Below are 25,674 nucleotides of genomic sequence, written 5' to 3'. Positions count from 1 at the left end.
GGTTATTTTTAAATATTACCCCATTCAATGTAATGGACATATAAATTAAGATGGTAAAGACTTTCACGATTCTGTCAGGGGTGTCTTTACAGAAACTCCCAGTATAACACCAATGTTATTTCTTAATGTACAACAAGCACATGGTGCCATGAAGGAAACGACTCTTTGAACTGGAAAACAAGTGAAGCTGGTGGACATGACCAAGGTGCCCCAAACGCCTATAACTACAAGAACGTTAGAAGAGGCAAAAATATCAACAAAACTCTGTGCCACTTTTACGAGTCTGGAAATACTGTCACTCCAGCTAAGCCACTTGCTCCCAGCACCTTCCTAGACAATCCGGGAGACAGCAAGCAGAACAATGCAGCCCAGTTCATGAGCCCACCTGGCGAGCTGACACCGCTTCCAACAACTCAGTGGCAACAGATTTTCTTAATTACACCCAAGGAAAAGACGCAGACACCTTCTCTAGTTACCCTACAATGCCAGCCAGACATAACTGAAAATTAAATCACATCCATGATTATAGCATCTAGTCTCTAAAAACCTGGCAAGAAATACAAGGTTACCACAAGATGTCAAGTCCATTATGAAAAATATGAATATCGCAACCGCTTCTTAAACTGTGGTGGTGCCTTGTGAAAGGCTAGTAAAGAAAGACCGAAACAGTGACATACTAATTATGACGAGATACTGATACTCTAAGGGAAAACCACCTGTTACCAACATTTTTTGTAGGCACATGCTTTATCTAATTTGAGAGTAACCGCACAGCAATGTTTCCACATTTTATGCTTAGAGTGGATACAAAAGTTGGACAAGAGCAACTTTGCAGAAGTAAACTTAAGTAAAATACATCTACTTTACACTTAGTCATTACACAATCAGCCATTAAACTGCCTTATTAATTACACCATCAGGCACACCTAGCTCTGCCCTATCTCTTTAAAAGGTATGGTTTTCAAAAATAACGTTCACAGCATATAGAAACATTAAAACTCCCACAGTTATAATAAACCTCTATGTATATACTCCACAATATAATAATCTATTGTGAAACCATGTCATAGGACTGGTAGAAACCCTATTTGTAGGAGATAAAGCCATCTCATGAATCCTTTTCCAGTATTTTTGTGGTTGGTGGAGTTTTTAACTTCAAAGCAAACTCTGACTCCAGAAAGAAAGTGTACTGCTTGTGACACCAAAATGTGGTGATTAAACTTTCAGAATCCTCAAACAGCTAAATATTATATTAAAGTTTGCTTCTGTGTGTTAATCAAAATATAATTTCCTCTAATCCCACATTGTTACAACATTCATATTCACATCATAATAAAAATAACCTGAAAAATATGGATATTAAATATGACATACTTTACACGGAACAGATATTAAAAGGAACTTCGGGTATCTTACTTTGTGACAAAGTAAGACAGCACTCTGGTGTAATCTACCATCAAAAAAATCCCCAACTTCTGGAAGATGTGGAAAATATTCTGAAAAACTTTATTTAAGGCAAAAAATTAAACTGCCATTAAAAAAATATAATTAAGTATTAAAGAAAACAGATAAAAGTTTAAAAAATACAAAAAATAATTTACACACCATGAACAAGCACACACAAGCTGCACTTAAACAAGCACTCTGTAAATATACTTTGATTTCACAAATTCATTGCTCTCGTATTTTAGCTTTTTGAAACCTGTAAACCTTTTCACAAATACCAGATGTTACAAACCTTTTTGTTCTTACTTGTAAAGAACAGGAGTTTTCCTACTTTGGGAAAACTGAGAGTGGACTATCAAATCCACTGTCCTGCTGAGAGGCCTTGATTTCTGAGAACAAACTCTTTGAACACAATTTATACAGCTTTTTATCTTCGGAGCCCGGAATAGGTTCTCTGTTTTTGGCTATGTCCCCATTGAGCCCAGGGTCTGGACAGATTTTTGGTCTGGGCTTGGAATGAACACTTGGGATTTCCCTACAAGCATTAAAATTTGCCTGGAGATCCTGGAGTTTTGCATTCCTCCGGAAACTGCGCACAGATTCGTCATCGGAATCGGAAAGAGGCAAGACGAAGGAAGGCACTTGTGATAGACATTTGCCTGCGGGCTCCGCGTCACCTCCTGCACAGAAGGACAAGCCAGTCTGACTTTCTACGCAGGTTCCTAAACTTACAGAAGTCCAATCGCTTGAGCCGCCTTCATCTCTAACTGGGGTTTCTTGGATGACCCAAGGTCTGTTCACTGATTCAGCAACAGAGCACTGCTCTGCTTGGCAGGAGCCAAGTCCTTTTGAAGCAGATTCTCTGGTTTCATTTCTAACAGTTATGTTTGCTAATGTTGTCTCAGAGAAATCGCAACCTGGGGAAAGCAGATATCCCTGACCGAAGCATGTGTATGCCGGAATCGGAATCGAGCCATGTTTGGGCATGGTGTCCTCTTTTCGAGAGTTTTCCAGCACAATACCGGCACTGCAGGCTTTTCTCTTTCCACTCCTTGGATGGGCAAAAGTGGCACGTGGATCCTCATGGTGACCTTCACCCGATTTTCCGGTCATGCTTGGAATGGCATGTCTTGGACCCTCAAGTGCAGCTTCCCGAGTTCTGTCCTCGGAGAGTTTCAGAGCAGTACGAGGTGGAGCCTGGCTTTCCACACTTCCTGTACTGAAATTCTGGCTCTTGAGAAGGTGACTGCTGGCAGGCTGCTTCTGGCTCAGAGGAACATACAAGGCTTCTGCAAGTTTGCTGTTAGCTGCAGATGCCTCCATCTTTGATGAACCTATTGATAGAAAGGCAAAATACATTCTACATTAAGAACTAACAAAACACTTTCATCGACAGCTGTAGCACAAAGGTTCGCATCACTTACAGTGTGCTGTAAACAATTTCCCCCATCTTCAAAGCTCACTATGAGAGACAAACATTTTTGGTCACAAGCCAACCATCATTAAACTAATCACCTGAATGAATAAGATTGGGTGTCAGAACCCAAAATGTCTTGGAGAAAAAAAAACCTGCTATGAGAAACCCAAAAGCTCACCCCTCCAGGTACCTGACATTTTTCTTAACAATTAAACCCTGAGCTCCAAAAAACAATAGACCAACTTAATGGTCACCGACTTCATACAAGGAAACAAAGTGATTATTAGTGTCAAGATTTGAAGTTTTACAAAAAAAAAGGGTTTGTTTGCTAGAGCTTTTAAGTTACATTGCTAAAGCAAGGTCAATACGAGGTTAAAGGTCAGGTGGGTAAGTGCCAATACCGGACTAATGAACAGAGTGGGAGGGCAGTAACACTTCTACAAGGAAAAGCTGAAAGGACACAGCAGACGAGAGATTACTTGGCCTTTACCCAGAACTACATCCGTTTTGTTGCCTTTCCTCTTGGGCACAGGAGTCTCCAGCACCTTTGCCATGGCAGCTAGTTTGCTGGCAGCGTTCATTATTTTCTTCTCAGCACTGCCGAGGAGACAAACAGGTAAGAGTTTGCATTTCTTCTGGCATTTCGAGCGGGCGGCTCCAGCCTACGGCCGACTCTTACCCTTCTTTCCTTCTGCCGTCCTCCAGCAGCTCCTGCAGGCAGGACAGGTAGTACTTGCGCATCCGCCTGGCAGTGTCCTGCCGCTCACGCAACACCTCTGTTCTGATCAGCTCTGCAGCCCGCTCCTTGCTCTCCTGGATGTAGCGCAGCATGTCGCCTGGGAATTCAGAGCACGCCTGCACTTAAAAAAGCATCGCCGCGTCCGCTCGCTGAAAAGTAGATGCCTGCAGTGTCACAGCCGCTTACACAGATACAGCCGTCCGTGAACATGGATAGGATATGTGGACATATGGATCTCTGCAGAATTAACAATGAAACACAAAACCAGAGAACAACGTGGAAGCGCATTTAAAACCAAGAACGGGAGTCACTTCTTTACACAAAAGGTTGTGGGAGTTTGGAACAAGCCGCCTAGCCGTATTGTTGAAGCCAGTACCATGGCTTCTTGCTAGAAACAGCTGGATGAGGTACTTGGATTAATTAGCAAATGACCAAACAGGCGAGATAGACTGAACATTTTATACACTTCCATATTACTACTTGGAAGACAACTGTTATATTAATTTAGGTGAAGAATATGTGATTGTATGGAAGAGCAAGATAAAAGGGAAAACTGGCAGGAGTGAATATTAGTTATGTGTCTTTATTTAACCCAGCGGTCGCTGACACAATTCCCTGTTAAACAGGAAGGGAAAGTGTCTTACAGATTTTGCTCCTACCTAATTAATCAATTATCCCATCAAACTTTTATTTTCTTAGTCATATATAGAATTTGTCTTAAATTTCTTTTTTACAGGCAATTAAGAGGTACAGTTGTGTATACAAACACTTTAGATCCTTATAATATTGCAATTCTGTGATTAAATAATTATTTTATAAATTAAACAAAACCCAAAATAAGCCCAGGATCCAAGTGTGAAAAGTTTTTCCTGCACACTGAGATTACCTATCACACCTTTAATATTTGATCATTCGTGAGATAACCATGTTTCTCTAAGGTTTTTTAAGAAACCAGAACAAATATATTTTAATGTCCAGATAAGTTAACTATTACCACTGCCAATAAACTCATACTATTAGAGGCAAACAGAGATAATACAATCAATATACCTTAACAAAACCTATTTGGGTAGGTTTAAATTCTCTACTAAAGAGTAAGAAAGTTAATACAAGTGCAAAAGTTTTAAAAATCCAACTGAGAACGAGAGTTCACCTTGCAAAAAAAGTTTAAAAGAAGCAACAGACACCTGGAAACCCATGGGTGTAAATGTTATAAAAAACATACAAGCACTGACCTCGGATTTTTTCAACCGCGTTCATGTACTGGTCCCTCATCTCCTCCAGAGCAGCCTGAGTCCTGCTGTCAGGTACACTGTCTGTTTGTGACCTTCAAATGAGAATTCTGATGTCAAAGCTCACATCCATGAGGACTTGTGTCACTGTACTGCTGTATTGTTTAAGCTACCAGAAAATGAATTGTTAGGAGGTGCAGTTCTAAATGGAGAAGAAATTCCTAGCTTGAATATTTTAAAAACATTTTTTCCCCCACAGAGTATTACAAGGTTGTGGCATTTAATATTTAGATTAGTAAGTTAAGCACTACAGCAGCTTAAAAAAAAATCATCTAATGTTTTTAATCAATAGGTTGTTGCATTGTATGTTTTATATACAAGAACTTGACTATTTTTTCTGTTTACAGGTTTCTTTGCAGCAAGTACTGAGGTCTCAGCAAAGCTGCTGTTCTCATACCCACTTTCATAAAAGTTTAATAAGGAAAGTTACTGAAAGCATCTTCTTTCACGTCTCCCAGGGTCTTCAGTCCTCCTCATGTTTTCAGCTTTTTCCTTTTTGATAGCCTCCTCATAACTGTCTGCAAGGGAAAGGGCGAGAAGAAATATCTTATCATACTGGTAGTCAACATGAACTAACGCACAATTTAACTATAATACTGCCTTGTTTTCCAGAAGGTTTCCAAGAGGTTAGAGCTGGGCGCTGAGATTGTAACAGTAAGTAAATAAGTAACAGTGTATGTTTAGATATGCATGCATACACACTCACACTTCTTGCATACTTATTATCTGAAATACAAGGCTTATTTTACTGCTTCCACGCATCCATTTGAGTACTCATCATATTCTTATAAGGTCACTGTGAGCAAGGGCCTAGGGCCCAAAGCTCAGGGAACAAGCCTGGACGGCATCCTCTATCACAGGGCGTAGACAAACGCACATGGAACAATTTAGAGCACTAACCCAGACAGCATGTCCTTGGACTGGGACAGGAAATCCGAGTAAATGGAGAAAACCCACATGAACACGGGGAACATGCAAACTCCACACATCCACAGCCAGATTTGAACCCAGGACCGTGACTGCACCACTCCTTACACAAGCCAATGATAATTTTCCTATTGATCATGTGAACAAAAGAGTGTACAGAGACTAATGAAGCAGATTAATACCTCTGAGCTGCTGCATGTTAGCTTTATTCTCTCTCACAGTCTGCTGGAGCTGACGACAGGCTTTTTCCAGGTGTCTCTGCAGCTCCTGACACTGTCTCTGGGATTTCTCAAGCTTTTCAGCACAGTACTTATTACAGCACAGGTCACCCTTTGTTCCTGGCTGTGAAACTGAAAGGTACATTAAAATACATTTTAAATGTACAGGTAATTGTATAATTTACGAGATTTGGTAAACATTTTTATATGTATAATGGATATTCAAGCAGCTTAAAACGTATTTGAGGAGTCAAAATTCAAGGACTCTCAACAGCAATTGAGACAACATGCAAGGACCTAATTTATGAAGTTTAACAACTTTAACAAGATAAACATTGATATCTATAAATTTTAATTTTCCAGTTAAACAAAATAATGCTATACACCATTTACTAATAATAAAGAGTCTGTCAAGTACTGTATGTAGCATGGTTTAATTTTGTATTCTAATGAACAGAAACAAAATTAAATGTTTTTTGCATCCTTTCCTTTGCATGAATACCTTTTAGGTTCAGAGCCAGATCTAAACAGTGGTCCATGATGTTTCTTTGTTAGAAAAACTGTCCTCTGTAAAGTTCAACATAAAAATATAAAAATGACCCTTTAAACTGATCATCACCTTTATCTGCACTTTGGGCTGTGCTTCAGAAGAGCATTCCCTACATTATATTAAATTCATTTATGCCAGAAGGAAAACAAAATAGCATTAGAGGGGAAAGAGGATCCAATATGGAAACTCATAAAATACACTTAAAGCATAAAGGCACCGTTATTAAACCTTTGCTGCGCACTGCAATCTATAGCAGAAAAAAATGATAAAGTTTGCTTTCAAAATCCTGGAATTGTAAGACTGCTCATAATTTTAGATGTGCTGGAGATCTCTCAGTGATGAACAACTTCTACATCCTTTTTGAAATCATGCATGTTTAAGGTTTGCACTCTGTGACTCTCATTAAGTTGAACACTTTTCTTGGGATAGAAAATACATCAACTACATTATAAATGTATGCATCTAATATTTATATGATCATTTAATACTCTGACATACTGTAATATAGGCAGAATGCCTTATAGATATGGCAGACCTGCTTTGGTTTTAATTTAAAAATGAAATGAGAGAAGAAAGATTTATAACTTCAGTGTGCAAAACGTCATTAGACATTAATTATTGTTCACTCACTATTGAACAACTTTTCCTTGTATTTACCTGTCACAAACATTTTTACTGTAACTTGCTTTTTACAGGTCACTGTAAATCCTTTATTGAAGCTACTCCTTTCAAATTATAAATTTCCCATATAACAGGTATAGTTGAGGGGAAACTATTGAGGATTTCTGCTAGTGTGAAGCAATCATCAATACTAAACAGATAACCTGTATTTATTGCTACTGTCCTTAACAAAATATGATAGGATTCCATTAATAATAGATCTTAATTTGTGTATTAATAATGCAGCCAATTCAAAGACTATTGATTTAAAAAAACAAATGCTACATTCTTTTGATTTTACTCAGAATGTAAGAGGGTATATAATCTCCACACATTTACTTTACAGCAGTGTGAGAGAACCATAAGGAAGTATTAACTGTTGGTACCGTTGCACTGATTTCTCAGCTGTTTTATTTCTTGCTTATGGCGATCCTCTGCTTCCTTTAAAGCACGGCACAGTTTTTCTTCATTGCTCTAGGAAGACAGGACACAAACTTGAAGCACGATGGGGAAGGAGAGGGTGACTGCATATGACATCTTTAGCTAATATTTGCAATGGAGTTGAGATGGACCACTTTAGAGACTAAAAAACATTTTTTTGATTGATGAAAGATGAAAACATGGAACTATCAGAGAAATCATTGCATCTGTATCTATCAGTATTTAGTTATTTTCAACTACAGAACACACACAAATCACTACCGTCAACAAGGCTTGGAATTAATAATACAGAAATTGTACAAAATATAAAACCTTTACCTTTTCCCAATGGTTTCTGGCTTCATTGATTGCTTTGGAAACAAGCCCTTGGCATGCAGCCTGGAGACAGGCTCTTAATTTACCAATAAAATATAGCTGGGTTTCCTTTGGATTATTGAACCGGGTCTCCGGGATGTCCAGCAGCTTATCCGGGCTTTGAATGAGAAGCTCCTGGATTTCCCCAAGCAAGGCCTGTGTTTCAACCAACATGTCATCTTCACATTGCTGTCTGACAACTCGGCACTTCTCCTCCTGCTGAGCTGCCCATTCCTTCTCCTTCCCCTCGAGGCGCAGCTGAAACTCTGCCTCCTTTTGCAGAAGCAGTTCATTCTTGTGCCTTTCAGAATCCTCCTTGGCGGATTTGATGGCTCCGTTTAACTTATTTCTGTGCTCATCCAGAAAGGACCGATAATCTTTTTCGTTGCGCTCCTGGATTCGGCTGATCTCCTCCTGTTTCTCCCTGTTCCACTCTGCGCGGGCCCTGGCCAGCTCAGCCTTGACCAGCGCCGCTTCCTCTTCCTTCCGGTGCTCCAGCTGTCTCTGGAGGGACAGCACCTTCTCCTGGAGCTCCGCGCTCCTTGAACTCGCTTCTAGTTTCTCCATCTCCTTAAGGTGATTCTTCTCCCATCTTTCCTCAGCAGCCTTGACCACAGCCGATATCTGAAAAGATAAATAGTACTAAATTCCCAAAAGGAGGCATGTATACGACATTAAACTGAAGAAGGACATTTTAATTAGAACAAATTCTGGTAGTAGCAAAATAAACTAAGTGCAATATAAACGTATCCTGTTTGTCTTCAGCTTTATGGAACTTTTCCATAAGTGTTTATCTCACAGAATTCACAAACAGTATGTAACATCTGTATGTTTTTGCCAAAGAACACAGCCAGCTTATGTTGTTGCGAAGTTGCCGATTAGCATTTCAAAAGACATCTTCTTACCCAAATGATGCCTGCTAGAATTCCTGTGCTTTATTTACCTGATTTGCGACTTCCTGGTCCCGTTGTCTCTCCCACTCTTCTTTTTCTGCTTGAAGGCTGGTTTTGTACTCTGGAAGGGTGTGTAACTGCTGAAGCCAGCGACTGTAAGCACTGGATACAGCACTTTCTACCTGTTGGAAGCAGACCAGTCAGTCACAAGCTCATCCTCATCTCCTCCTCCTTGCAGAGAAGAGTTTAACATTTAACATTTGAAAGTTTGAAAACAAGAAGAATTTTCATGATTTGGATTAAGGTTGCCTAGCATTTGATTTTTACAATATTACAACAGTGAAACTTTTGTATACTTATGTGGCTGCCTGACACAGACCAAAAGGCAAAAAACAATCAAATTTTCAATGCTTAATTAAAACTGGAAATTTGGGACCTGCTTTGGCATTATTCAAATGTCATTCAATGAAAATATGATAATTTCTGAAGATTTTCTAATCCTGAGTGGGAAGTTCCCTACCTGTTCAGCAACTTTTTCCCGGTGTTTCTTTTCCAAATTGCTCTGGGTCTCTCGAATGGCATCCGCGACGGCCCTGGCTCGCTCTTCTTCTGCCTCCTGCTGTAACTGCAGCCTCAGTGCTGCCAGCCGCGAGTCCAGCTCCTTTCCGGTAAGGCCCTCGCTCTTCCAGGGCTCGGTCTGACAGTGCCGCTCGTGTGACTCGGTCTCGGGCCGGGCCTTCTCCAGAGACTGCTCCAGCCGCCGGGCCCACTCCTTCTCCACCCTCTCCACAGCTTCCTGAACGGCCTCCTCCCTCACCTGCACAGAAATCAGGGAGGTAACGAACCTGCGTAGCTAACAGCTAATTCAAAGGCAACAGCAGGCATTTAACTCCCTTTCAGATCCTGTACTGGGTACTTCAGAAACACTAAATATTGCGCCGTACATTTGAATTTGGAGGTTCCTTTGTGGATCAACCACTAAGGACAGTAACACGGAGTACAAAACAGATGTAAAAGGGTTTAAGGGAGGTGCTATAAAGGACTAAAGCCCTGATTTAAACATCCCAAGATGAAAAAAACACCTTGTACTGCTCCTCCTGCCAGGTCATTCTGGCCAGTGCCAGCTGAGCGTTGACCTGCTGCTTGACGTCGGCTTCCTTCTCTCTCACCCAGAGGGCCTTTGAGGTGGCCAGAGACAGACGATGCTGACCCCCCAGCTCACGCTCCAGCTCTCCCAGGGCCTGCTCCTTCTCCTCACGCAGCTGCTTCCGTAACTGAGAACAAGCCACCCAAACAGCAAAATGCGGTATGTTGGCGTTTCGTTGATTTGATCAAATACATTAACAAAAAGTAACATTTACATTTCAATTAAATCTAATCTTTAAAAAGTATAAAAAAATGATACCTCATCCTCTTTCAATTTTCTTTCCTTTTCCATTTTGCATCTCATATCTTGTTCCAAAGTGTCCTTTTCTTTACAAAGAGTGATATAACATTCCTGTACTCCAATCATCTCCTTGTTGATGTCCGATAGCTGTGTCCTACAGACAAAACAGTACAAAGGTTCCAGCACTATAATTCATAGAGCTGCTTGGTGCACGATGTGGTGAAAACACAAGAAAATACAAACTTTGTGTTAAAACATTCCACATTTTTTTGTTGCTATAAATGATCGCTTGCAACACAGCAGCTAAAAAATATAAATATGAATATTTAAATTTTGCATTATGTTTTGGTTCTATTTTCAGAGAGTCTGAACATTTTTTTTCACATAGGGGAAAAAAGACAGCACTTACTCTAAAACATGGATCTTGTCTTCGTAAACACTGGTCAGTTTCTCCATTTCAATCGCGTGCTCCCGTGATAATTCTGTACGTAAGTGAGCCACTAAATCATCCCGGTGCTGCTGGTGGGTTTTGTCATGTCTTAAAATTAAAAAAAATATGGCAAATAGAAACATGAACAGATAACCTTTGTATGATACAGCGTCATGAACTGAAAAATGTACATTTCAGTTATTAACTGATACTCTATCCAAGTGTGTGCAATGTTTTTGAATATTTAGCTGAATCAGACTGAAAGGAGAGAGTGATGAAAACAGGAATCTGAAGCACCAGAGTTGTGTTCACAAGCAGTGATTTTGATAGGTCAGGTATTAGGTTACACAAGCAAGCAGTGATGAAGACTTTTCATGCACACTTTAATTTCAGGTACAAACATGTAGTTACCTCTCAAGAGCCTGCTTTTCCCGGTCAAAATCTTGAATCATGTTTCTCATTTCAGTGCAGAGTTCCAGATTTGCAGATTTCAACTCCTTATTCTGTTTTTCAAGTTTCTAGAAAGGTGAAAATAAATAACAGAAAGATCATGTATAACACATCTTCCAGAACAATAAGATACAGGCATAATTTGCAGTTGTCACCACTTTGAAAATTTGCAAAGCATCAGCAGATAATCTTCCAAGTCCTATAGAACACTACCACCTTAGATAATGGCCGTTTCCTCCTCATGTCCTTAAAAGGATGAGGAAAATATTTAAACAAATAATCTAAATTAAAAACAAAATTCATCATGCAAACAGCAATGCAATGACCTTACAAAATAACATAATTTTACCAAAAGCATATTACAACCAAGAACTGAGTCCTATTTGGAGAAGTAATTCATGGTGCCTCTTCTCTCCTTATAAATCCCTAAAGCAATCCTTACTTCCAGCTGCTCCTGAAGGCACCTGCATTCCTTCTGAAATTTCTCCACTCCCTCCTGTCCAGAAGTTGGAGCACTTGAGATTTCCAAACATTTTTCCAAGTTATTTTCCCTAACCTGCAAGGGAAAAACAAAACAAATACAAGTGTCCTTTCTGTCTGAATGCAATTTCCATTTAATAGACTCCAGTGCCATTGCTCCTCACCTTTGAATCCTTCACTTCCTTTTCTGCTTTCTCCAGGTGGGCTTTTAGCTCTTGCACTTGTGACTGCGACTGCTTCAGCTCGTCCTGTAACTGGCTAATCCTTCGCCTCTTGACTTTCAAACTGCCAAGGAAGCGCTCCAGCTCACTCTTTAGCTCCACAATCATGTCATCCTTCGACATATTCTTATCCTTTCCAGCAGCAATGAAGGTGCTGGATATTAAATGAGAGAGTAGAGCAAGTGAGCAAACTACTGCATGCAAGCTACAAAAACAAATGATAAATATAAAATGGGAAACAATGAGCTTAAAGAAGCTTGTTATGACAAATGTTCTAGCATTTATGTTACCGAATCATTTACATATAGACAATGTGAGAAAGCAATAAAAATGTTAAGGTATATAGTTAAGAGTTTAAGAGTAAAGGTTGTTAATGCTAGAATTGTATAATGTGCATGTAATATCTCGTATCTCAAGTATAGCGCACAATTTTGATCACAATTTAAAAAAAAGATACAGCAGGGCTGCTCTGGAATTAATCCAGAGAAGATAACAGGAAACTTTTCTGGGCTTGTCCCATATTAATAGGCCAAAAGGATAAGCTCTTGAGTCTTGCACAAGAAAAGAGTACAACATGACCTGATTTACATATTCAAATTCCTCACCTTCACTGACTGGAATTGAGTACCATTAGCCAATTCATTTTCAGATCTAACATGCACTAGTTGACATATATGTCTGCTGAAACACTGAAGTGCTTAACCATGATTTAGATTTTAAATCAACCCACATATATAACAGCTTTGCCCCTCAATATTCTCCAACTCCACCTCATTTACTACAAATAACGCAACTGGTGCAGCAGAAAAACTGCAACTACCAACCCCCTGTACAAAGCACTGGTGTAAAAACAAATGACAATTTAACGGCTACCTTGAAGGAAAAGGCAAGGCTTAGTAATATTTCTCCACCCATTGTAGAAGAGTAACAACTGTGCAGCTACTTTCTGTTGTGGTTCTAGGTCAGGAATGGGTCAGACTGGTCCTGGACTGAAGCAGATTTTGTCAACCCAGCTCTTAACAGGTCATTACAGCTGGAATGGGACCACCTACCAGCTTCCTCCAGGTCTTCAGGTGCTGCGGCTTTGAAAAGACCGAAAAAACCTGCAGAAAAACATCCCAACAGGACTGGGATGGCCCCTCTCTATTCTAGAGACAAGTGTAATCATGTCTGCTACAGGACACCATCATAAAGTAACACGTAGATACTGGACGGTATTTTAATTGCAAAGATGACCGGTGCACATTTTGAATTACAGATGGCACTGGACAACTCTGTTCCTCTAAGCCAGTCCATTTGAACCCTGTTTCAGTTTCTTCCACACAAGCAAATTCGCTCTGTGCCACCTGAAATGAAACTCCACCTCCAGCAACCTCCAAACAACAGAGCAACTACCACGTCAATTACCCAAGGCAAGGTCCAGATACATTACAAAGGGAAAAGAGTACAACTGCAATTTCCATCCATCCACGCTAACCACTGTACCACTGTCACTCAACTCAAATATTAAACTAAATAAACGAATAGATATTTTATCTCTGCTTTTGACATTTTCTATTCTAATCACTTTATCTTATAACTCTGATCTTCAGAGGAAGGGAACTGGTAAAAAACATATCCCAACTTCAAGGTAAATGTACATTTAAAATCTCTCAAAACAAAACTGTTTGCGAATCATGATGGAACCCTCTCTATCTTTTGGATTGCAGGTTGCAGACCCGTTCGGCTTGGCAGGCATAACTCCAGTCATGGTCATCTAACCACACTGTGGGCCTTCAATGTGGGGTTCATCACTTAAATAGGAAACAGAAGACACAAGTGGACACTAAAGAGAAGAACTGCTAGAATGCCCGAACACTTTCCTTACTACACTGATGGAAAATATATATATTTGCACAACATAAATAAAATATTCTTAGGTAACTTAATAAAACATTATGATGATTATTAAACACCATCTGAACCAAGAAAATCACTTGACCTTTACCTGTGAAATTTACTGTTTTTCCAGTTAACTTTCTTAATCCCCAGTTCCACATAGGAATCGGACAACTGGCTCTCCAGCTCACCACTGGGATCCAATGCAATGATCCCAAATTTAGCTGCCGACTCATACAGTGTAATCTGTTCCTTCAAGTCGCCGACTTCCTCCTTCATTGAAAAATAATAAAATTGGTAAGAAACTGATGCAGAGAACATCTTCAAACACAACACTCTTTAATATCTCTGTATTACTTCACAACATCAAGGGGCACTTATAGAAAGCACATATTAAAAGCACATTAACCTGCAGAGATCTGTTCATGTTGTCGCTGATATTCTTCACCGACTGTGCTTGCTGTAACTGGATTCGTAGCTGGTTGATCTCTTGTATAGTACCTAGGGGGATAAATTATTAAATAAGAAATTACCCAACAGTTCTGAAGATTTGCCATACACTGATCCACTCTCACACTCTGAAGGAACAATGGCTATATAAGAACATAATAAAAGCAACACAGGAGAAGAAGCCATATGGACTATCTTGCATTTACTGTTAGAAGCCTGTTGCTCTGAGTAACTGACATTTCAAGGATTCCTGAGAATTGCTCAACAACACCCTGGAGGGAAAACCTATGTTTTCCCAAAAGTATGTATATGTCAGGAATGCCTAGGCTCTCCATGAGCTTTACCCCTCCACACCATGCTCATGGGGAATGAATGCCTTCCATTCATCTGCACCCTGAGCTTTCGGCTTTGTGAGGGTTGTTCCCTGGGTGTGAGTGCTAAAGCAACAGAAGACAATCATGAGGTGAAACCATGGCACAGAGGGAATTAACGCTTGGGAGAAAAAAAAGTGGGGTGCTTGAAATGGAAAATAAGCATCACTATCCAGTGATGGTCCTGGGGTAATCGTGACTCATCAATGATGCTCACCTGTCTGGAGCAGATTAGCGCACTGCTGTTGACTTTCTTCTAGGCTTTTTGTCAGTCTGTTGATCACTTCTGCCTTCTCTACTCTGTCCTCCTCTTGCTGTCGCTCCAGTCGCTTCACATGATCCTGAAGCTTCTGGCAAAGGTCCTTCTAATGACAGTAAATGGATAACAGTGTAATCGCAGGTCATTCTCAAAATCAAGATTCAGATATAAACAACATGCGCAAATGCTGTCGCCAATATTCTCCACCACTAGCACAAAAAGTTGAGTGCTTCACATCTTACAAAATAAAATGAAACGCTCTTCTAAAAAATACTCCTTGCTGTATCTCAGAAGAATGCCGAGTTCTAATGCTGCAGCATGTTTGGCCTGGAAAACTGTCATTCGAAAGGAATGCGCATCCCCTGACCTGCTCTTCCAGGGCTTGGTTCTGGGCATCGAGTGTTTGCTGGAGAGCCAGCACTTTCTCGTCGTGCTTCTCCCTGAGAGCTGCCAGGACTCGGTTGTGTTCTTCTCGCGCCCGAGTCAGGGTGTCTGAACGGCAAAGCTCGGCCATCTGCTGCTGCATGCTGTCCACAGCTGCTTCTGCAACCTTCAGTTTCTTCACATTCTGAAAATAGACCCCGAGAGTCAACACAATCGACATCGACGAAAGCTGTTCAGGTCATTTCTAGTACGTTCATCACAGAAACGCCTCTGCCATGCCCAACATTTGACTGTCGTGAGAAGTAATCCACAAAGCTAGTGGTTCTGTCATGCCTACACTCTCAATTCTTAATTACCGATTTCTGTACCAGCTATAAAATGTTTGAGCACATGCTTAAAAACAAGAACACAAGGCTACTGTATAAATGATGATAACGCATTAAGATACACATCTGGAAGAAAGATGGTTCACAAATCTGTATTAACAACTGGGACTTGGGTATTTTTAAAGACTGCTAACCTCCTCCTCATTTGCAAGCAATGCCTGAACCTTCAGGTCCAAAGCTTTAATCTGGCCCTCCAGCTGTATCTCCCGTTCTTTCCCATCTTTAATCACTTTTCCAGATTCCTGCAGACTTAGTGCCAAACCTTCCTTTTCATCTGGTGGGAAAACAAACAAGCACGATGTCAAGCTTAACAAGTACAGTTGTGTCAGTACAACAAAACTCAAAATCTGCAGCTGCTTGGGTTGTCTCTGGTAAGCCACTTTTTATTTTACTCCATATTAATCCACCTTACTTCATAAAACACAAGTGAAGAGAATTTAACAGACTCAACAGAGAGGTGAAACTCACCTCTAACAATAGCAAGCTGGTGATTAAGATATCTCATCTCCCGGCTGTAGTCTTCCAGCTGTTCCTCAAGATTTTTGATCTGTCTCAGTCGGGCTTTATCAAAAATCTGCAGTTGTTCAATTTTTTGTTGTTCTGTTGAATCTACACACACAAATTAGAACAATTCCACACCATTATATTCCTGCATTTGACAGCAAATTCTACAAAACACAGTTTTGATGCAGAGCAGCACTAGTCTTCAGGCATATAAAACAACAGAGAAGTCAAAAGCTCCCAAATTGATACACATGAAAAAGAGCTAATCTTTTTCGTTTATAGATGAAACTGTTATGGTAAATTGTTACACTGAAAAGAATGCATTGCAACCACTACACAATTATAGTTTGTTACAATATTTATACAAATCGCCAAAATTGCATAATAAGCTACAGTGCATTCGATTGAAACAGCCTTCATAAGCGATTGAAAAAAACTCAACTCTTCAGCACCCACACAGTTTCAGGTAGAAGTTAGCTTCTAACCTGTTACATTATAACTACGACTGGTACTGTGATAGTGTTTAACGTACTCTGACCAGATTCCAGAAACTCTGCCTGCAGCTGGCTGTACTGGTCGTCCGTGCTGCCCGTTTCTGTGCCGAATGCGTTTGGGTGCGCGGCTGGCCGGTAGGGATTATACTTGACCTTGAACTGACTGGGAGGGTGGTCACCTGATCCATCAGGTTTAAAACTCTCCTGCAATTAAAAAGTGTGCAAAATTAACATTCGAATTAAACATTGTTCTTACTTAAAAAGAAAGATTATTTCTTTTTCAAATTGGTTAAAAACCCACTAAAAAACTAAACAAAAAGCAATAGAAGATATTTTGCTAAAGGGAAGCTGGCTGCTCTGAGAAAACTGCCCATTCAAACACATACAAATTCGCTTCATCTAAAACTTGATTCTAGTCTTGTTCACACCTTAATGTGTTCTCCCTGACGGAACTCTTCCTTCAGCTCTTTGGAGTGGTAATATGCTCCCTGAGGATGAAAGGGATTGGTTTGGCTGTAGGGGTCCTGTTCATATCCATCTTGAGGGATGCCCTCCTGGTTCCCCGCTGCCTCCTCGTTGCCCACGCTGGGGTAAGAATAGCCCCCGTGGCTGTACAAGTACTCATGCCCCTCCTCGCTCTGCTCACGCCACACGTGGGGGTGGGGTGCGTGGAGCTCATGAACATGGCCATCAAACTGTTCACTGCTGTGCCCATACCCAAACTCTCCATGGAACTGGTCTTCGCTGTACGCACTCTCATAATCCTCAAAAAACAAAAGACAGATGAGAAATGTTCATATTTCAGCTGCTAAGATCTTGATTTGTCTCTATCTAATGTTTGTATTACAGTACTCACTAATGTTCACTCATACACAAGACCAGACAGAACAGTAGATAACAGAACTGGTCATATTGCTTCTACATAAAGGTTTATTCCACGCTGAAAAGAAAAGATGCACTATTTCGACTGGGGATCTGACAGGTGTGACTTCTCTTTTCAGCACGGAATACACCTTGACCCGATCCTTTACAGCCTACACATACTAACACAGCTCCCTGCTTCTAGGGCTGTACAATGCATTTCCAAAAGAAATTGGTAGCCTGACTTCTTGGGTGTTTTTAAATATGTTAAGTATACATGTCACCTTAAAATTTTTCCAAAGGTTTTACCCGTGTTTCAGCAGTTCTTGGTGCAAAGATATGTCATGAAATATTATTGTTATTATATTGGACCTACTGGAACAAAACATGATGTACACAAATAAATATGGCAAACATATGTATACACACATATACGATCTATTCTCAACTTTAACTTCCTTGGAAAACAGTACTTAGTGATTAGTAGCAATTGGTGAGAAATTATACTACACTGAAAAACATTTAAATAATTACAGCAACAATATTCATAATACAGTTTAAGTAAATCAAAGGCATTAATAGTCCTTTTCCTGCATTTAAGAAGTGGGGAGGGGGGGGGTGTATGGAGCTTTGGTTTCATAAGGAGAAATAAAATATCATGAATAAACTACAGATACAATATGACCCCTTTCACCTTCCGGCCTGCAAGCTTATGCCCATCTTGAAGAAATCAGACTGTACCTACACCATTGCCTGTGTGAGAGTGCTTCAAGTCTGGACCGAAAATACACACCAGCAATCTACTATATAAAGGGTTCAGATAAACCATCAGACGCAGCAGTCTGTACTCACTTGTTCTGCCGACACAACTCCTTGGGGATTGTTCCACTCTGATGCCTGATTCCAAGCTTGCTGAGGCCTATGAAAATCAGACTTGTCTTTGATTTCACATTCTTTGTCAAAAAAAAGAAGCCACAGTTATGGGATCAAATGAAAACATGTTCGATTTCTCCTATGTACTGAAATAATCCTTTCAGTATCTAATATTTAACAGCTAATTATGTTATCTCCTCAAATTTAGGTGGACGGTGATCTTGAAGTACATAATAGCTGTGATCTGTGATAAAAATGAAAGCAAGTCCCTGCAGCCATTCTTTCCACCAAGAAAGATAACTAACACAGAGAAAAGGTACAAATTCCAACACGCATCAACTGCTTATTTTACTTTTTTTTTCCTCAAGATTCCTTTGCGTCAAAGTCTGATTTAATTAGGACGACAGTGCCAAATCACAAACTCGCCACGTTTCACCATTTGGCAGCCGTACCTGTGCATCATCTCGGTAAATCGCTGGGCTGTTATTCTTTCAATGTCGTCTGAGCAAAATTTAACTTAAATCAAGAATAAAAAACTTCAGCTTCAAAAGTTTACAATTGTGGTTCACAAGTTTGAAGGGACAACACATCAACTTTTTTGAAGCATAAACTTAGAAGATAGGAAATCCAAACAAGCAAATAATAAGTGGAATTCAAACAAGAAAGATCCAGGCAGAAGTTCGCAAGCTTTTCAAGGATGTTCTCTCAATCAGAAAGCAATTGATGATTAGTCATTCCGGGCTCTCTTAGCTCCCAGTGAAGACTTCATAGGCACCTGCAGGCTTGAGAGATAACAAATCCCCTGTGCATCGCTGTGGAGCCTTCACCGAATGTGCAAACCTTCACAACCAGATTTCCAGTGCCTTACCTGTTATTGTCCCCAGCACTGCATCCAGAGTAATTGAGCTCAGGGGAGGATACATCCCTGCTGTCCTCCAGCATATCATCTGGGAGATCTGTCAGCAGCTTGTGCAGCTACAGCAATAGATTAAACAAAATAACACTGCCATTTATCCCTTGTTTAATTAATTTCTCTGAAAAAAAAAACACACGGCTGAGTCATATCATTAACCAATATCAGGGAATCCTATTGTTTTGTGCAAGTGAATTTTGTATGAGAACATGGGAAACGTTTTCTGCTGAATATGCTTCACAGCTCAGGTAACAGATTAAGAAAGAGCAGGTCTTGCAGATGAAAGGGCCTGTCAGTCAAATGCCACCACTGGCAGATGGCTGCTGTACGAGCTTAGAATTTTCCTCAGACATCACCAAGCTGAATCATGTACATAACAAAAACAAATTGAGGACAGCCTTGAATAAACACAAGGCACGTTTCCCTTAACTGCTGAAACACTAGATTGACCAAGTCTCTAAATTCTTGTACAATTTTACAACATGTCAATTATCCAGTTCTACCTACATTAAATAAAGACCTTTGAATGTACTGTACAGCGTCTTCCAAGTCTTCAAGTATAGCTGTCTCAAGGCCTGCATATTCGTCCATATTTACACCACCACAAAGGTCCAGTATGTTGCAACACAATGGCTATATCAAGCACTGACACAGATAACGCACGGTAGTTTTACATATTGATCTATCATAATATCACGCAGTACATATTAAGTACAGCAAGTTATCCTGGTCACTACAACTTTTTGTTTGAGAGCCCCCTGCCACCAAGAACAAATCCACCTTTTTGCTAAATGGAGCAGAACCATTACCAGGGTATACTATAATTTTTTTTATGATGGATGACAGACTAGTTAACCATTTACAAAATGCACAGCTAAAGCTCAACAGAAATTTGTTCCTTAAGGCAATCTTAGTCTCACCACCTGTCACTTCGTTCTACAGACTTTACAAGTTTTTGTTTGTAAAGTTGCACAGAAAACTCGTTTCTCTAGGTTCATGAGACTCCGACAACAATACAGTTCCAAAACTACTTTTCAAAAATCATTTAGAAAATGTCAAATCAAACTTCATATAGTGCGCAACTTTATGCACTTTGTTCAGTTAATTCACCAGATGGAAATCTGTCTTAAATACAGGTATCATGTTTCTGCCTTTGGAACCAGACAATCTACATAAAAAAGTGACATATGGTCATGCATGCACAATAGCTCTACAATTCCCTGAAACAAGAAAAGAAAGTCTGTCTGCATCTCCAGTTCAAAGCAAATGAGAAAGAACTCTGTGACTTTCAGGTTAATATGTGACACACCTGACTGCATATTTTACTTACGCTAGTTGCACTACAAGCCTTTCCCCCAGAGCAGATTGCACAGCAATGAATCAGTGACCACACCAGGCTGATTGTACATAAAGAGAAAAGAGCATTCCCCTCCCTGTAGCCCAACCCCTAAGGCTGTATTTCACACAATACTATTGGAAAGACAACATCAATAGAGTTATACGATATATATTGAACCTCGACATAGTGAACTGAGGCCATCACATTGGCATGTTGTCTACCTCTTCGGGTCCTGGGTTTATTTTTACTTGAGAGTCTTCTGAGTGAAATTCTCCTTGTGTTCAAATGAGTGTTCTTTAGGTGCTCTGGCTTGTGGCTCATTGGACATGGGGTGCATGTGCAGGCTGAGATGGACTGGCAGCCCATCCAGGCTATCATTCTTGCCTGGAGCTTTTACCAGGAACAAGAACCTCCAATAATAAAGGAAATATGGAAAAGGTGCAATCCTAAGAGTCTTGATGAGAGGCACTCTTATCAACTGGTTATGTGTTGGAAAAAGATACAGCCGTTTCCTTAGTTGCAGTAAGATGGCGCTGAGGGGATTGTACCCATACGGTTCAGGGGTACCACCATTGCCCTCTGGGGCACTTATTGCCTTCAGCTTGTCTCATCGGGAAGTATCAATCTGATCCACTTGAGGGCTGCCAGTTGCCCTCAGTCCCCTAGCATGGTGCGAGTCTAGCTAATGGGCTCACACTTGAAATTTTAATTCCACGCCAACTTCTCTTCTTACACACGCAGAAACTTTAAAACGCCCTAACATGCACAATGAATTAAGTCCATCAATAATCAGAGTCAATTTAAAACAGATCACAGCATTTGAAGAACAAACACAAAACACAGCTCTTGTAACACTAAGCTGTTTTTGAATGGGAGTTGCAGTTTTGAGATTTAATTTAATAACGGACTAAGCACTAATCCATTTTTTTCTTTGAAATAACTTAAGAAAAATTAATTCCAGCCCATATGGAAAGGAAAACAGAAACACCAGTTATATCCGATCTTGCTACCCAGCCATACCTCCTGGTTAGAGGGTAAATCACAGAACTCTATGATCTTGTATAATTCATGCCAAAGCATGTGCATTTTAATGAAATTTGTCATATTTTGATTCAGTCAGACAAAACAAAGGCAAAGCTAGAAGGAATTCCCTGAAGTGTCCATCACAACATACAATGCGTCAGATCTCCCACTATTAAAGTAAGACAATACCGCCATCTAGTGGTACCGACAGAAATGACTGGGATTTTATTAAAAGTTGAACATTACAGCAGAAAACTGCATGCTAAAATCACTAATCCAGGCTGTCCATCATTTTGGACACCAACAGATGACCGGTAACCTAAAAAAAGGCTGTTTACTAAAATTTTAGTTGCACTGTATAATAATGTATACTGCAAAACTGCATAGTTTTGATACAATTTGCTCCACAAAAACAAATTCAGAAAATGTTTTCAGCAGAAGTCTAAAAAAAACATTTAAAAAATGTACCTGATCTATGGCACAGAATGAACCAGAGACGGAAAGCAGCACCCAGATGATTTTTCTACTCGACAGACAGGTTGATTTGACACAGTCCTGTCTACCCTTGTAACTCAACAACTTTTTGTTCCAATTTACATTTTCTGTTTTGCGACAGAGTTTTAAAGCTTTTTCAAGAGGAGTCACGTATTCTAAACCAGTCATTCCTGACGTGGTGTTGGTCCACACACCTGCCGGGTTTTTGTTCCTGCCCAGCTCTGAGTTGCACTTGGATCCTTAAGTGATTTAATAATAGGATTAGCTTGAACTGTTACAGCTCTTAAACATGGGTTTAACAATAGCGTTTCCAAATCAAAATCCTCAGCTGGAATGAAAAACACACGGTGTATGGGCCTCCAGCACCAGGGTGTCTTTAACATATTAAAAACGTGTTCATTTCCAGAATGTTAGTAAAGCAAGATGAAATGGATTATTGGTCTGTAGTAGGTGTAGTGTGAGATTTTTTGACCTTCAAAAAGCAGCAGAAAAAGGGCTGACTTCCAGTCTGCTGGGATATCAGCTCACATAGAAAAGCCTTTTCTTTAGCTGTTAGATAAAATAAGAGGATTATTTTTAATTCAAGCCAGGACTTATGTGGGCTATGAAAGTAAGATACTTAGAAAATACAGTTAACTGGTACTTGGCATGAGTGCTTCTTATGTTAGTTATAAAGTTACATTATATAATCTGGTTTAAAAAGAAACTATTGGCTTTAAATAATGCGAGCAGGTTTTAACATATCCTACTAAAAACTCCCAATACAAATAACTGAGCTCAGCTGAGGAGGAATGAGTTCACTTATGACAAGATGTTTGCTGAGAGTAGTTAATAGCATCCTGTAACTGTCAGACGTCTCTGGGGAGCAAGATTTTCTCAGCAAATCAAGCTGTTTGGGGATTGTGTTCGATGAAAAGAGAGCAGCAGAGAGAGGGGGAGTCCAGGACAACCTACCAAGCTATGTTGTAAAAGCAGATACCCCAGGTTCCTGGGTTCTTTTAAGATAGTGCTGGATGAGATCCTTGAATCAGTTAACTACTAGATGGGCCCAATGGTCTCCTCTCGCTTATAAGCTTTCTTTCTTGTTCTGTTCAGTGTAAATAATCTTTCATGTAAACCCCATCTTCCTGTAATTTATCCACACAGAGCAAACTGGACCCAATTATTTTTTAATTCCAAATCTCAGAAACAGATCAGCCATCACAGAAACAACACAGTGAAAGGCAGAGAACACAGAGCTAACTAAATCCCATCAATACATTTAACAAAATATTTCTGTTCATGTTAGATAAAGCTAGTAAGATGTTAAATATAACATTAAAAATCAATGCAGATTTTGGGAGATGAAGCAATTTTGTCTTTTTTGATCCCAGGTGCTGGAGATCATTATCCAATGTTTTACAAAAATTAAACAAATTGAACTGCTACTGTGTTGGCTGGAACCTGTCAGCATCCTAAATACTTTAATCTATGGGTTTTGTATATTGAGGACATCACTTCCTGTTCTTAATTACTGAATTCTAATCCAAGTACGGAGACATCTTAAAGAGACCTAGAGAACCAGCTGGATTTAACAGAAAAGCCGAGACCAAAAATCAAGAAGTAAATTATTGCTCATGTCCCTCTCAGACAATGCCTGGACTGTACCTCCTGCTCTCGTGCATAATCTTCTCGGTCATACTCCTCCTCTTCGTGCTGGGTTTGCAGAGCTGCACTGTCAAAGTCGATAGACATCTTTCAGCTGAAATAGTGCGACTTCCCCCCTGCATGTACAAGATACAACACCATTATCTTTTATTGTCCGATTTCTCAATCAGTCTTGCATCAAAGCAGCTATGTTTTACACACACACAAAAAAAACTTACAAAACATATAAAGGGTGCAAGTTATCATTACATAACAGACATCTACTCATACATATTCATTTCACACAACTCCTACAGGAATCACACAATTTTAAATGTCTCACTAAGAACACTTCCTCAACAGTCTGTGCATCTTGGGTTTTTATTGCACAGACACTGTCATACTAAACAGTTATTTTATACTGCACTACAGTATGTATCACAGAATTGGAAAACAAATACAGACTGTTCTTTTTTTTATTCTGGTCACACCATCCAATCAAACTATTATACCGGCTGGGGCCATTATAACCATTGCAGTTACAGTCAGCTTTGGCTAACCCCATCATCAAGCAGGGAAGGCCACACACCTTTCTCTCGACATGCTCATACACATGCCCTGCCTAGAACCATTACAAATCGCCTTTCTGCTCTTCTTCACGTGTGTGATGTCAGTGTTGCTTATTTCTGAAATTGCTATTCAAATTGAGAAGTTTATGATGGACCTATAGTATTATGATGTATTCTACACTTCTACACTAGACATTCTACACTTCTTGTTAAAAACTTTACAGGATAGCTTAAACTTAAGATGTATTTTTAACCCTACTTGAAACGTCACATTGCAGAAGTTCATAGATTTTCGCTAATCCGCAAAACTATGCTGCCAATTGTAAATAAGAAAATAAGACAATGTAGTTTCTTAAGATAACTCCCTACTAAGTCCTATAATGAACGAAAATAAGATGTATTCTAATTACATACAGCTTTTAAGATTATATTAGGACTATTAATTACAAAATGATCTAGCTATATACGAAAAATGTCAAGTATGATTCATAGCGAATTGCAACATTCACTTACCGGGGAAACTAAATCAAAAAGCAGATTTAGTAGATCGGCTAACTCCCGCAATTTTCAACAGAAATGAAGCTCTAAAAATCCATTTCAACTACTTGTCTTACACAGCAATGTAAATACCCAAATCGCACCCATAACACACATAGTAACAGCACTAGACTTGTAAACTATGGACTTGCTACCGCAATCGTAAAACCGACAGGCAAGATAACAAATCAGAATGTTGAAGGAACATAAGCGAGGCGATATAGACCAATCAGAGCAAAGAAAGAACTTAAGAGGGGAGGGCGTTTGCCGCATAGTTAGTATGCATTTAACAGCGTTGTCTGGTTGCCGGCTGTTTGAAAGCAGGCGCCAGGCTCAGCGGGAAGACATAGCCGCCGCAGATTGGTTGGAATGATTGCGTCAACACTCCTTAAAGGTAAAGTCTGCCCAGAACCCCGTTTCTTTGATTGCGCATTTAATGACGTATTTTATTTTAACCCCTTTAAGTAGGGAAAGGGTTATACAATTTTGTACGTTTCACATTTGCTGGACTTGCCTAAAATATTTGTGATTTTTTGACAAAGTACTCCATTAATTTTTATGGAAGAATTAACCACATGTCAAAACACATAGGAACAGCAGTAGATAGCCTTAGTGTTTGATGAAAACTTCTTGTTAAACCTTAAAATCAAGGTGTCTTGAACGTTTTTGATTATTATACCTCAAATATGACCTTCAAATAAACTGGATTAGAAATTGTTAAAAAAACATAATATATGAAACCTGTGAAATTATAGTGAAATTTTGAGTAAAATCTCGATGAAGTTATCTAACTTTCACAGGCAGTTC

General features: G+C 39.7%; 1 protein-coding gene across 1 annotated transcript; it reads right to left on the bottom strand.

The window, feature by feature from the left end:
• Nucleotides 1–1,483: 1,483 nt before the first annotated feature.
• Nucleotides 1,484–25,009, bottom strand: cep152 (centrosomal protein 152). The gene is made up of 28 exons (XM_088640845.1): nucleotides 24,844–25,009; nucleotides 23,783–23,898; nucleotides 19,234–19,340; nucleotides 18,345–18,411; nucleotides 17,060–17,395; nucleotides 16,670–16,835; nucleotides 16,102–16,242; nucleotides 15,768–15,907; nucleotides 15,231–15,431; nucleotides 14,822–14,969; nucleotides 14,193–14,284; nucleotides 13,893–14,056; nucleotides 11,849–12,059; nucleotides 11,647–11,760; nucleotides 11,166–11,272; nucleotides 10,734–10,862; nucleotides 10,343–10,478; nucleotides 10,020–10,211; nucleotides 9,458–9,754; nucleotides 8,988–9,119; nucleotides 8,009–8,668; nucleotides 7,636–7,723; nucleotides 6,004–6,171; nucleotides 5,325–5,412; nucleotides 4,838–4,929; nucleotides 3,543–3,699; nucleotides 3,354–3,460; nucleotides 1,484–2,780 (listed from the first exon to the last, which is right to left on the bottom strand). Exons 2-28 carry the CDS (start codon nucleotides 23,867–23,869, stop codon nucleotides 1,774–1,776), a joined length of 5,334 nt encoding a protein of 1,777 aa, XP_088496971.1. The 5' UTR covers nucleotides 23,870–23,898; nucleotides 24,844–25,009; the 3' UTR covers nucleotides 1,484–1,773.
• Between the last annotated feature and the right edge of the window lie 665 nt (nucleotides 25,010–25,674).

This window comes from Lepisosteus platostomus, chromosome 7 (genome assembly GCF_059453375.1).
Source record: "Lepisosteus platostomus isolate fLepPlt1 chromosome 7, fLepPlt1.hap1, whole genome shotgun sequence".
Lineage (NCBI taxonomy): Eukaryota > Metazoa > Chordata > Actinopteri > Semionotiformes > Lepisosteidae > Lepisosteus > Lepisosteus platostomus.
This window is presented reverse-complemented; position numbering and strand designations above follow the sequence as displayed.